Raw genomic sequence first — 14,920 nt, forward strand, 5'->3', positions numbered from 1 at the left:
AAAAAAACAATATTTGATATCTACTCAAGATTATTTGTTTAAAAAGATTTGTTTATAAAAAATGGATATATTACTTGGATGTTACACAAGATTTTTATGTGAAAGTGAAACTCGCAGTGGGCTAAAGAAACAATACCCCTTCCACCCAGTTAACCTCTACCTTCTTTCTAGGCGAACGAACTGACCAATAAATGATTTCCATGTTAGCAACCTAAATTGACACTTTTTCCCTGTCATAAAAACCATGTAAATAATATATCCATTTACACAAAACTAATAAGAAAATATTCATTATTTCAGAGTGTATTTGTAAAAAAAAGTATCAATGTATCATTGCCATATTGTATATTTCCCATACTTAAAACTAAACAAGAACAACATTAAACTAGAATATACAGCCATGCAAAATTCTCTGTTAGTTTTAAAAAATGGTTTCTTAACTATATTCTGAGGGGGCATCGTATTATAGACAACTATCTACGAATATTAAAATAAAATTATAAAATTAGTACCAGTTTTGTCTGTGTCTATGGCCCCAATTTTTCTTTTTACTATCCTAGGAAAGCTGACTATAATAAGATGCGATTAAAGTCATCCTATAACATAAAGTACTAAGCGAAGGATCTTGCTCATCACTGAACCGATATGGTTTTCCTTTAGTGAAAAGCTTCTTATAGGCCCTGCGATGGTTTTAGGCTATTTTATTTTTATAAATAAGCCTGTGTATGGTTTAACCTATTTTTCTTTCCTTCCATATCCCTTCGAATATAGAGCCCCTAGATGCTTGGGGTAGAGAGGTTACTAGCTTGATATTATAATAGCACATTGATAATTTTGTTTTGGTCCAAGGAAAGATTGTAATTATAGTGATGCTATGTTTCTAAAGATACACAAAACAATTCATTTATCAACAGGTTGAAACTCATCCTTTCTTTTGTTTTTTTTAGTAGTGCAGCAACTTTTTAAATAATGTCTGTCTGTCCTAGGTACTTTTGACAGTCCGTGGAGAAAGGCTAAAATAGATTTTACATCATGCCACCCAATAACTATAGTGGGGGAGAGGGGGGTATATTTGATTTTAATTTTGGACTTAAACATTCTTTTTTTCATTTCTTTTTTTTTACTTAATGGTCAACTGTTTAATTATCTTCTAATTTGTCTCTTTTTTTTTTGAATATTTGCTAAACCATAGATATATTTAATTATTAAAGTTACTTGTTCAATCTAAAGCCATAAATGTCGTTATACTTAAAAATTCTTATTGTATATTATTGAAAACGCTGTCATGCATTTATTGTAAGTACTCTATTGTCAGTCGGGTGTTCTGAGCTTTGCTTTGATGGATGTTGTGCCATTCAAAAAAAAATGTTTGGTCTTTACACTATGGTTCAAAGCCCTTGTTTTTGATAAATCAAGTAAATTTGAGATGTTTTATAACCTAAAATGCGGTGTAATAATCCCACCCCCATGAAAATTTTTGACACTGAGGTAGAACAATTTTTAGACCATGGAAAGAATACTAAGTAGCGAATTTAGTCGCATTTTTACAGTAGCCTTTCACCTATTTCTAGCCCCTGCGTGGAGCTCTAACCCTACTGGGCGAATTTCCTACCCTGCAGGGCAATCATTAACATTTACCTAACCTAACATAACCTACATTAAAAGCTACTTTGAAAATACGATCCATGATCCAAACAAAATATTTATGCGGGATAATAATTCCAACAACATGTAAATTTTTACCTCTAGGTAAAAAAAAATAAAGCTTAGACATCCTCTTAATTAAGACTAAAATTTCTGAAATGTATTTATTACTAAATAAGGGACAGGTATGGAATATTTTACACATTCAACTGACAAATAAAACAGATGACAATGGTACACAAATTTTGAACTCACTTAATTTTACCTAAAGTTCATTAATAAGATTAAGATTTTTCAAGGCAAATATGTTGTAATTTTTTAGCTGCCTGAAGAGTAGAAGAAAAAATGTGAGTAATAAAAAATCTTATTGTTTTATGATTTATCTAATAATGGTTATTAAACTTTAATAACAAGTTATTTATAAGTTCTACGGGTTGGTTTTGAGGAGTTTGAGCAAATATTTTAGATAATTTAAAACTTGATTTTTCTAAAACATGATTAAATTTCTAGTATAAAAAAAGGTAACATTATGCTCAATTTAAGTTATGCATTTAAAGGGCAAATTTATCATTTAAGAAATCATTATGAACTGAACATACTTGGTATGATTTATAGATATTTTCATTAAAAAATGATTAAAAATAGTGTTAAATTGAAATTTGGGTTTGATTAGAAATCTATTGTTAAGATAAGGGTAGCTTATTATTTCTAAAGTAAGGTTACATAATACATATGGTGAAGAAAAAAAATATTTTTCATACATAGATATCACATTTTTGACTAGGCACATGTTTCTATATTAATTCTAATTTAGTTTTATAAATCTTTTTGCAAATTAGGGGATAAAAGAGCAAATATTTTTAAATCATAAAATTATTTTAATAAAAAAAATCACAAACATTTGAATTATACAATGTCTCTATCTTACAAGCTTCAATATAAAAGGTACATTTATATTACAAAACTTATGTCTTTCACAAAATCTCTTAAAATAGGGATTCTATACACAATATAAACACTGTTGGACAAGAATGTATGCATTTATGGCAGTCACATTATAACTTATAACTTGTTTGTTCACATAGTTCTAATATTTTTTTTTGTATAGTCTTGAGTATCACTTTTTAATCATATTATAGTTTTGTTAATCTAAATCAACATCTGCCATCAAAGTTGCTGAAAATAAAGATAATTGTTAGTTACCTAAATACTGAGAACTATTAAAGTAAATTAGGTAGGTAGTAAATATTTTAAAAAGCTAAAATTTTAATTCAATAATAAAACCTTTCTAACATATTTAATTTCCTGTGTCTTTGTCAATTTAAAATTAAAATGAATAAGACCTAGTTAAAGGGCAGCTTCACTAATATAAAAATATCTTACATTGAGATGCTAGAGAAAGATTGTCAGCTTGAAGAGTTCTGGTAGAGGACTCCTCCATAAGAGCCTCACTCAAATCTGGAGATCCTAGAAACAGAAACTTTCAAAAATTAAAAGAGAAACATTCTTTTGAATTCTCTAGATTGGCATATTCAAGTTCAAGTTTTTCTAACATTCTTAATTTAAAACTCATCAATCATTCCAATATACTTTTTACAATTTTCCATTCCTATGCATCAGAGACGTCCAAGGTGGATAGGGAAGCTAGGACATGCACATAAAATAACACAGATAAAATGTTAATTATAGATGGGTTTTGTTAATGTTATAAATTCAAATTTAAAACAAGTAATGACAAAGTATTAATAAGTATTATAAAATGTGTTTTTGTTCATTTTTGTCCTGTCAAAAAGTTTTCTGTCTATTAATTAATATGTATATATATAATGTAATTTTCATATTATTTTAAAGTTACCATCTTCAGGTGATTTAAAGTCTAGTTAACAAGATTTTTGCATGCTTCTACTACAACAAAATTTACATCGAGAAGAAAAAATCTAGATTTGACTAAACTACTTTGTATACGAGAAGTACACTGTAAAATTTAGCTAAGAAAGTATTCAATACAAAAAAGATTGAGAAATCCCCTAAAGTAACACTAGACCACACATTACCTCACCCAACCCTTATTTTTCCTAAATAGTAATAAGGGTGCTTAAGTTGGTGCTTATAGGAAAATTTATTTCTAAAGAGTTTATCTGGTAAGAATACAAACTTTATGAAGGAATCCTTTTTACAGCATACAAAAAAAATCATATTTGAATCATCCTGTAGATACTAACCCACAATAGTCCTCTCTGACATGGAGGACAGAGTACCCTCCCCCCGCAAGGTCACAGATGACATGGAGGACAGAGTACCCTCCCCCCGCAGGGTCACAGATGACAGCTCCTGATCTGTCCTACACGAGAACTCCTCTTCCTCTAAGTCAATTTCATCATTAAGTGTCACACTAGCTATACTTAAAGCATCTTCATACATTGTAACACTTGCTATACTTAAAGCATCTTCATTCATAGTAGCATTGACTACTTTAATAGCATCTTCATTCAGAGTAGCTCTAGCTACTTCAATAGCATCTTCTTTGAGAGTAGTCATAGCTACTTCAATAACATCTTCATTGAGAGTAGCTCTAGCTACTTCAATAGCATCTTCATTCTTGTTGTTGTTCTTATCATTGATTCCTAAATCAAATGGTCAAAGGATTGTAATGTAAAGTAATTCTGTCTATAGTCTTGATCAAGAAGTGATATTTCATCCAAAGAAAAATACTTTTTTTCATTTTGCCTAACGCGTTTTCTTTAGTTATGTATATATATATTATTTCGCAGCCGGCTGTGAAAAACACTTTCAAAGCCGAAAAAAAGTGAAAATATATGTTGACACTTTTGAACCCCTTTTTACTAAAAATAAACTCCTATAAAAAAAATTGAGGATACTAAAACCCTTTTTTCCTTCCAAAATTAACCCCTTGATAAAAACTGAAAATATATGTAATTCGGCTGCAGGATATCTATCTATTAACGCTTACATTTTTTTTATGAAAGAAATATTTTTTAAGGCATAAAATCACCAAACTTTCCAAATTGAAAATCAACTTTTCTACAATTAGGTTCGGTCCGTCTGTCCTTATATTCTTTTTGCTAATATAGACTCAACAGTCGGGCACCTTGCCGCTCCTTAATAGATTTGGGGGAGAGGAGGGGGCGTTCAACGCCCATCCCCCCTATTTTATCATATCCTGTTAGAGCAAGAGGACTAAAATTTTTATAATAAAATCTAAATCATAAAAATCTCTTGGGGCCAACAAAACTGGAATTATTCTTTTAAAAAACCTTATTATCAGCATAACTGTCGATAATACGATGTGATAAATTACTATATTACCCAATAATGTAAAGTTAAAACTTTTTATGTTTATGCATAAAGAGCATTTTAAGAATGCTCTACCTGCACTAGATATGGAATAGATCGATAGCATGTTAGAACTGTCCTATCAATTTCGAACTTTGTATGGTAATACCTGTAGTAATTAGGTATTTAGAAAGCGTAGCAATTCTATAATCGTAACCAAAATGTCCGTACGTCCATTTTAAACATGTTGATTTTTAAAACTGTTTTAACAACAAATTTCATATGATAAAATTATCTAATTGATCTGATGTTTTGGAATACTGATTCCTAGGACAACAAAGTACAAAATCATAAGCGGAGCATCTCTATAATCAAGTCCTAAAAATGTAAGTAATAAGTATGTCCTTAGACTTTATCCAGTATTTTGCAGTATTTACTTACAATTTTGTATTGACTTTTATACATCTCTATTCTGATAATTCAGTTCTTACACTCTACAAGTGTTTATGTTCGTTTGTTCTACCGCTGGAACGATTAATAAAAAAATTTCAGGGTGGTTTTAAAGGTAAATCATAGGTTTTATGCTATTTTAATAGGTGGATGCGACACTAGCTTTTTAAAATAACATATTTTTTTCTATTCACACAACGTGTCCTATTTATCAATTTATTGTTATGCATGTATGTGTGTATGTATGTCAACTAAGAATTTATTAACGGCTGGACTGATCATAACAAAATTTTCAGGGAAGTTATATGGAGTTCCAGGGTAGGTTTAAGCTATTTGGAGGAAGGATCAATACAAATTTAGATAGATAGATAGATAGATAGATAGATAGCCGGTGCCTTCGGCACCACGGGGCTAAAAAAACTAGTTTTAATCTTATAATTGTACATTCTATATCCGCGGAAAGCCGTTCATAATACGATACGAGAAATAACTATTCTCGTATTCATTCAAATCCGGTGGATAGGAACCGGTTCTCATCCATACGAAAAAACTATGTCTAGCATCGTATTATATCCAGCTTTCTACGAATACAAAAATGCAACAATCATAAGATTAAACATTCTGTATCCGCGGAAAGCCGTTTATACTACGATGCAAGAAATAACTATTATCGTTATTGAGAATGTTGTTTATAAACACATCCTCCAATATATTATCCCTTAAGGTCCAAGAAATGTTTAAAACTTATTTCTCGTATTCATTCGAATCCGGTGGACAGGAACCGGTTCTCATCAATACGAAAAAACTATGTCTAGCATTGTATTATAAACCGCTTTCTACGAATATAGAAATGTACAATCATAAGATTAAAACCATTTTTTAGCCCGTGCCTTCGGCACTTCGGAGCTAAAAAAACTGGTTTTAATCTAATAATTGTACATTCTATATCCGCGGAAAGCAGTTTATAATACGATGAAAGAAATAACTATTATAACCCTCCGTCCCCTTTCAACTTTTAAGTACTCCCCTTTTAAAAGCAAAGCTTTTCTACAATTAGGGTCGGTCCGTACGTACGTCTGGAACGGATAGCTTTTTTCGTTAATTTAGGCATGTTAGAATTGTCCTATCGATTTCAAACTTTACATGGTGATTACTGTAGGTACGATTATGGATATTGTCATCCTTGTTTTTACAGAAAAAGAACTTTCAATAGCTAAGTGGGTGGGAGATATCTGACACCTTTTTTGTCAACAAATTTTCCCTTGTTAAGTTTAACCAATTAATTATATTACTTTCAACACATATTTTCATAGTCCTAGAAATATAGATATTTTTAAAATCTGAAATAGCTAGATTTAAAAAAAATAAAATATAAACAAGGATGACAACATCCATAAGTAGCGAAGCACAAAAATTGTGGATGGGAATACGTAGAAGTAGATTTAAAATCAATAATAGATTTATTGGAGAAAATAAGCATGAAACCTTGTTTTATTTTGTATGATGAAGATGGTTAAAGTAAATTACATACTAGATGCACATAACAATGGGAAAAAATATTTTGAAACTGTTAATGCAAAAAAGTTTTAAAATTGGACCAAAAATTCCAAAGATATGGGGAAATATATCAACATATAAAAATAGCCAAAAACCTGCTAAAAGGCAGTTTGGCCGCCATTGTTTCTTTTCATAAAACGCCAGAAATTTAGTTTTAATATCTTTAACTGAAAAATTTATGAAAATTGAACCATAAACACCAAAGATATGGGTAAAAATGTGAAAAATATAAAAATAGCCAAAAACCTGCAAAAAGGCAGTCTGACTGTCATTGTTGTTTTCTTCAAACGACAGGAAATTTAATTTTGATATCTTTAACTGAAAAAATTTCGAAAATCGGACCATAAACACCAAAGATATGGAGAAAAATGTGAAAAATATAAAAATAGCCAAAAACCTGCAAAAAGGCAGTCTGACCGTCATTGTTGTTTTCTTCAAATGACGGGAAATTTAATTTTGATATCTTTAACTGAAAAAATTTTGAAAATCGGACCATAAACACCAAAGATATGGGGAAAATTTGGAAAATATAAAAAATAGCCTAAAACCTGCTATAAAGCAGTCCGAACGCCATTGATGTTTTATAGTTAATTGTGCTCCTTAATGATGGGAATGTTGTCAAAAAATTTCAGCTCTCTATCTTTTATAGGAGCCGAGAAAATCACGTTTCCCCCAATTCATTAATTACGGACAGACGGACGGACGGACAGACGGACGGACGGACATTGTGAATTATAGAGTAGCTTCGCTACTAAAAAGACAGCCATGTCGATAGACAAATAGAGAGATAGAGGACAATTAAAGTGTTAAAAGATAAACAGACAGATAGTTAGAAAGATGGATAGACTTTTGTGATGGGAGGAGGAATGTCTTAACCTCATAAACCCCAGAATAAGTTTCTGTGACCTATTTAAAGTCACCCTGAAAAATAAAGGAATATTATTTATAAAAAGATATATTGGGTTGGAGGTAGGAAGGGAGTGGATTGGGTCAGGGGGGGGGGTGGAAAGGGGGTAATCGTTATTATTAGCTCGCTGCAAGTTTCATTTTATTAGAGAACACGAAAATCTGATGTAAAAGCCAAGTAATAATATGTGCATAGTAAGGTCGGCACTGGGCAGTTTCAATTTCAAATCTTTATAGTTAAGAGTCCCTTTAAAACAACAAAATTTTAAAGCAGTATGTTCATATGAAGTATATACAAAAAATGTTTTTATTGAACTTAAAAAATCATAACCGGACATTACTGCACAAGAAATAGTTTTATTAATAGTTTTACTTAACCTAATACCAAATCATATGGGTCCTAACCATTTTCAAACAGGCCTAAAATAATGATCCAGATGTTAGGACATACATTCCCTATTTATCAAAATTTTTGCTTTGACAATGTTTCATGGTACAAAAGTTAATAGTTGTTTAAAATAGTCTAGGCATTAGACTTTATATACCACCATCCTAATAGATTTTTAAATCGAAGTTTTCTATAATTAGGGTCGGTCCGTCCTTCTGTACGTCCGGATCAGTTAGCTCTTTTTGTTCATTTAGACATTGTCCTACCGTTTTCAAACTTTGCATGATGATTCCTATGATAGTAAGGTACGATACAAGATACGTAGCAACTCTATAATTGTTACTTGAAAGTCCGTACTTCCATTTAAAACATTCAGATAATTAATTTTTAAAAGCGAAACTTTTCAATAATTAGGTTAGGTCCGTCCGTCCTTACTCCCAATCGTAACCGTTAGCTCTTTTCATTAATTTGGACAGGATAAAATTGGCTTATTGTTTTTAAACTTTGCATGATGATTACGATGATGATATAGTTAGGTATGATTCAGAAAGCACAGCAACTGTATAATCGTTATCAGAATGTCTGTACGTACATTTATTTTTAATTTTTTGACTACAATATTTCTTGTGATTTATTTATCCTATTCATCTGGTTTTTAGAATACTGATTCCTAGGACAACAAAATACATTGTTATAATCGAAGCATCTCTATAATCAAGTCCTAAAAATGTAAGTATGTCCTTAAGCATTATCCTGTATTTAAGCAATTTTTCTTCCAATTTTGTTTATGCTAATACATTTACACTCTACTTATACAGTTCTTGCACTTACCCCATAATGCGTAATTTTTATATGTGGCATGAGAAGACCTTTCTATAGACACCTTAACCAGGTTTCTAACACAATCCTAGCCAATTTGGCAAAAAAAAGAAAGGCCTGTCAAACATCAAGAACTAGGCAGAGCTGTCATGTCTCAGTGTATGGTGGTTCTTTCTTTTTTTTTTTCTTCACAAGGGCTAAATCTCGAGCTTTAGTACTCTGGAGAGGTGAGTAGATTCAAAATTCAATGTTGATTAACTCATTGTTATTGCTTGAGCAATAGCATGAATTGTGTTACTTAAAAGCGAAGCTTTTCTATATTAAGGGTCGGTTTGTCTGTCCGTCCGTCTGTAACAGTTAGCTGTTTTCGTTAATTTAAACAGGATAGAATTTTCCTATTGATTTTTAACTTTGCAAGCTGATTCATATAACAGTTAGGTACGATTAGAAAGCGCAGCAACTCTATAAACGTTACCAGAAAGTCCGGACGTCAATCTAAAACAAGCTGATTTTTAAATTTTTTTCACAACTAATTTTTTGAATGTTAAAATCATCCTTTTCACCTATTTTTTTAATACTGATTCCTATTACAACAAGGTATATGTTATAAGCGAAACATCTTTATAATCAAGTCCTAAAAACGTCAGTATGTTCTTAAACAGTATAATGTATTTAATCAATTTTGCAACAAATATACTTACAATTTTGTATAGACATTTGTATTAATTCAGTTTATTCAGTTCTGACACTCTTCAAGTGTTAAAGTGTGTTTGTCCTTCCATTTCAGAGCTTAGATTTTATGGATGTTGTCATCCTTTTTATTGGTTTTTGACCAAAACTATAGGATTTATATTGAAAAAAGTAAAGCGATTGTTATTTTAACACCCTTTATATATTTATGTCCATCCGTCTGTATCTGTATAAAACTGGGGGGAACATAAATTTCTCGGCTGCTATTCAAGTTAAAGAGCCTAAAAATTTCATGAGAATGCCCTATACCGATGAGCTCCAGTTTATAATATTTAGCTCTGAGAGTCATTTGATTTATTTTTGGAAATTTTAAATTACTTAGCTGCTATTCTAGATAGATAACCAATTTGTTTGATTAAAAATTTCTTAATCGATGAGCATCTACTCTCTACTCTACTCAGTACGTCAGTTTGTTGGAAATGCTCTGATGGTCATTTGATTTGTATTGGATTTGTAAAGTTGTTTTGTCCGTTTGTCTTTACATCCTTCCTATGAAGCAGAAAGCTTCGACTAATTCTTAAACACATGATAGTTATTTCTGTCATCATATTATAAAAAGCTTTCTGCGGATTTGTAGAAAACTGGATATAGTAATGAGATAGATATTTAGATAGATAGTTAGAACGGTAGATAGAAATATAGATACATAGAAAGATAGATACATAGATAGATAGATGGATTAATCATTACTTGGACTTTTTTAACCAAATTAGTTTTTTTAGGTTATTGATAATTAAAACAACCTCCTTAAGTTAATCATTACAATAAAATACAATTTTAAAATTTATTTACTGTTTAAATATGCATAAATATGACGTTTTTACTGACAATTTGGTTGAGTTTTACTCAAAGCATATTGCATGTTGACAATAAAATGATTATAACTTAAGTTCTATTTGAGATAAATTGATGAAATAAAAAGTATATTCAATTTGATTATGCTGAGAAGTCACTTATTGGTTTTAAAAAATAATAAACCCTTTTGATTGGGGGGGGGGGGGGGGGCGTTGAGTATCAAAATAAAGAAACTAATGTAAATTTCTTTTTTTTCTGATGGGTTTTAATGATTCATATAGCAGCAAAACTGTTTTTAGAGAATAGCCCTTTGTCTGTCTGTCCTTTTGACTGTCTGTCCCTCCCCTTGTCTATACATCTGTCTAACTGCCTCTTTTTCGGATTTCAATGATTCATCTAGCATAGCCTAATTCTAATTAGTTAATACATGTATGGGAGCTCTATCCTGTCTCAATAACTTTTTTTTTCCTAAGTAAAAGTTGTACAGTACAGTTGTACAGAATAAGATTTTTTATTAAAGTCTCGAAATTGAAATTTAAAAAAACAGCTGATCATTTTTGTGGATTTTTTTAAAAATTACTTTTTTACCCAAATTTTCATAGTTTTTCCCCAAAAAAATCACAATATTCTCACATTTCCAGCTTAGGTATTCTAAATTTATGCAAAAAAAGTATAATAGATGACATCTATAAAAAGATTCATAACCTCAATTTACTATTCTAAGATTTGTAGGTAAAACATAGATCCTGGATGTGATAAAAGGATCCTCTGAGGTTCCACCAAAGAAGTTTAAACAAATTAGAATCAGCAATGATTTTGTACAATGTTTTCATTATAGTATTGACAAGTAAATCACTTCTAGATACCAAGCATATGGAGGACTGGTAAAATTATTTCATTACTGAAACCAGGGAAACCTGACAATCAGGGTTCCAGCTACTGCCCTGTCACACTTCTTTTTCCTGCCTGCATGATTCGTCCCTACCTGAATGATGCTGTTAAACTTGCAGACCAACATTATGGCTTTCACACAGGCAGGTTCACTACCACTGCCTTACAGAGTATTAAAACCTTAATCAACAATAGCCTAAACAATAAGAAACCACTTTTTAGAACAGTGCCAGTTGTCATTTATCTTTCAAAGGCTTTTGACACTGTAAACAATTAAGTTCTACTGTATAATATTAATGTACTAGACTTGACTGAGTACATGAAATGTTTTCATGTGAATACCTTAGAGGTAGGCAACAATTTGTTGTTATCAGAGGATCTAGATCTGCGTACAAATCTGCCAAACAGGCTGTCCTACAAGGAGAGGCCCTATACCCTGTACTCTTCAATCCGTAAATTACATCAATGCCAACAACTCCAACAGCATATGTCCCCTTATTGATCCTTATGTCAAGGACATTAAAGCTTACTTAGCAGTTCTTGATGATTGGTTAAAAAGTCAGAACCCATTCATTTCTCCAGCTAAATCATCTGCAATAGTCTTTACAGCCTTTTCGAATGAAGCAGGCACTGTAGTTATTGTAGCGGTCAATGTTAAAACAGTACCATAAGTCAGACATCCTAAGCTCTTAGGTGTTATATGTGACAATCTTTTCTATATTGACCATCTTGTTAAGTAGCCTAGAAACAAAATAAACTCTATAAACAAAAAGCTTGAAGCTCTCTCCACTAGAGGGAAAGAAAAGTAAGTTATAGTAAATATATACAAAGCAATTTACCAGTCCCTGATAATCTACTGCAGTCCCATATTTAGTAATGATAGCTGGGACAGCATTCTGTTTGCTGGAAAAGCTGCTCTGAGAACAGCCATCTACTGTCACATCATGACCATCATTGAAAAACTGCATGCAAAAACCAAGATTATGACTGTGATAGACCATTAACATCTATGCTAAGCAAGCAAGTTTCTCCTGTCAACCAAAACACAAAATCACCTCTACATGACAAATCTGATCCCACCACCCTCTAAACACCAAATGAAAAACAGGATTTCCCAACTAGATCTGTCTGAAAAGACCTACAGATCCAGACTTAAGGTGATACACACAGAATCTGTCAGAAATACCAACAGAAACTAAAATGACAATAAAGATCTAAACATACAAGCCCCATCCATCAGAAAACATGAAAACTCATTACCCAGAACAGCTACAACCACCCTGGCTCAGTACTTTCAGGTTACAATGTTTACCTGAATACCTTAAAGGCCAGAGTAAACAAGAATCTGGTGCAGTTTGTGTCTGAAACTGGCAAGAATTTTACACAACCACCATCATTTCAACTGCAACCACAACCCATCAACACCTAGATACCTTTGAAAGCAGCCACAATACTGAACTGACTGTTTCCAATGATGATGAGCAGCAACAAACAATAACAGAGGAACTATTTTGACATCAAGTCAGCAAGGAATCAATATTGAGCAAGATAACTTTTCAATATTACAAGGAAAACTTTATACAGAATCATTGCTGATTCTGAAGCATGTAAGTTTCAACTTCATTGATGGAACCTCAGAGGGACATCTTTATACAGCCAGGAACTATGCTATAACAATTCATGAGGCATGTACGAGGGACATGAAAAGTGAGTATTTTTTTGTGTTGACTACCAAAACAAACTTAAGTTTTATTTAATTGTTTAGACATTAATTCAAATAACAACTTCAAATAACATTACAAAACTTCTAGACTACAAATCTTAGATTAGTCAATTGATTCTGTAAGATCTTGTTATTGATGATAACATAATCTTTGGTTCAGCTGTCATCTATTATGCTTTTCTTTGCAAAAAATTAGATTAACTAAGCTGTAAATATGAGAACATTGTGATTTTTTGGGGAAAAACTATGAAAATTTGAGGAAAATAGTAATTTTTAAAAAAATCCACAAAAATGATCAGCTGTGATTTAATGAAAGTTATGGGCTGAACTGTCATACACTCCCGGTCATAGAAATATATGTCTTGTCATACATAACTCAAAAAAAACCTGTTTCCTATCCAGGACACCGGTGCTTAGCCGTTTTTTGCCTATTTTCAGGGCAAATTCATCATTAATTATGTAGGAATCAACTTTAAAAAAATGTTTTTGGTTTACTTCATGATAAATGATAGCAATAACCATTTTTTAAATTTCTAGTACCAGCCACTAAACAGCTAGAAACGGCTGAACATGGCTGGCGACGAACAAGAGTATTATGTTTAGATAGGGCTTGTGACATGTCTTTGGGTAGGTTTTTAGAGGTGCTGAGCTCAAAAATACCAACAAGAATTGTGACTGACCATCCATATGGCAACTAGGAAACGGCTGAAAACAGCTGGCAGCGATCAGGAGTATAATGTGTAGATAGGGCCTGTGACATGCCTTTGGGTAGGTTTATAGGGGTGCTGTGGCAGCTGGGATACGGCTGAAAACAGCTGGCAGCAGTCAGGAGTATTATTTGTATATAGGGCTTGTGATGTGTCTTTGGGTAGGTTTTTAGATGTGCTGAGCTCAAAAATCCCAACAGAATTTGTGACCCCCCATCCATATGGCAGCTGGGAAACTGCTGAAAACGGCTGAGCTCAAATATACCAATAAGAATTGTAACCAACTATCCATGTGGCAGCTGGGATAAGGCTAAAAACAGCTGGCAGCAGTCAGGAGTATTAATTGTAGATAGGACTTGTGATCTGTCTTTGGGTAGGTTTTTAGGAGTGCTGAGCTAAAAAATAAAAATAAGAATTGTGACTGACCATCCATATGGTAGCTGGGAGACAGCTACAGCTCAGCCTGTTGCCATGTTTTGTGGAAAATTAAGGATATGTGAACATCAAAAATTTTTATAGAAAAAACTTTATCAATTAAAATTTTAACCCTATTTTGTTGAAAATATCAATAATAGAAAAGTTAAAAGTCCTTACATAGTTGTTCTACATCCAAAACTGCTAAAAACGGCCAAAGAAACGGCTATGAAAATCTAAAAATTGTACAAAACCAGCTGTAATTATAACAAAAATGCCATATGGATGGACGGCCACAAAAATTAGTAGAATATTTGAGCTCAGCACCCATAAAAACCTACCCATAGTTATGTCACAAGCCCTATATTCAATAGGGGGGGTTCATATAGGAATTAGACAAAGCAGGGATATGCAATAGATAAAATTAACCTTAAAAACATTTCTGACCGAAAAAGAATTTTTAAAAATTGAGTTTTAGAACAGACCACTTAAAAATATAATTCATTACTTATTAGTATGCAAAGACGACATTCAAAAATTTTTTTGAATCAGAACTATGGCTTCATGGTGCTCCCTGGAAAG

At 32.0% G+C, this 14,920-nt stretch overlaps 1 protein-coding gene across 3 annotated transcripts in view; it reads right to left on the bottom strand.

The window, feature by feature from the left end:
• Positions 1-1,794: 1,794 nt before the first annotated feature.
• LOC145328518 (uncharacterized) overlaps positions 1,795-14,920 on the bottom strand; it is a 61,942-nt gene continuing 48,816 nt past the window's right edge. For 2 of the 3 annotated variants that reach the window (XM_080172229.1, XM_080172228.1), the window contains exons 31-33: positions 3,867-4,268; positions 3,028-3,111; positions 1,795-2,820 (exon numbers count right to left, since the gene is read on the bottom strand). In XM_080172229.1, coding sequence (XP_080028355.1) covers positions 2,789-2,820; positions 3,028-3,111; positions 3,867-4,268 — 518 coding nt within the window. In that variant the 3' untranslated portion in view covers positions 1,795-2,788. The remainder of the gene's footprint in view (positions 2,821-3,027; positions 3,112-3,866; positions 4,269-14,920) is intronic. The other variant, XM_080172230.1, reaches the window with a different exon arrangement.

Source organism: Acartia tonsa, chromosome 9, assembly GCF_053477335.1.
Source record: "Acartia tonsa isolate MP-2025a chromosome 9, ASM5347733v1, whole genome shotgun sequence".
Taxonomy (NCBI): Eukaryota; Metazoa; Arthropoda; class Copepoda; order Calanoida; family Acartiidae; genus Acartia; species Acartia tonsa.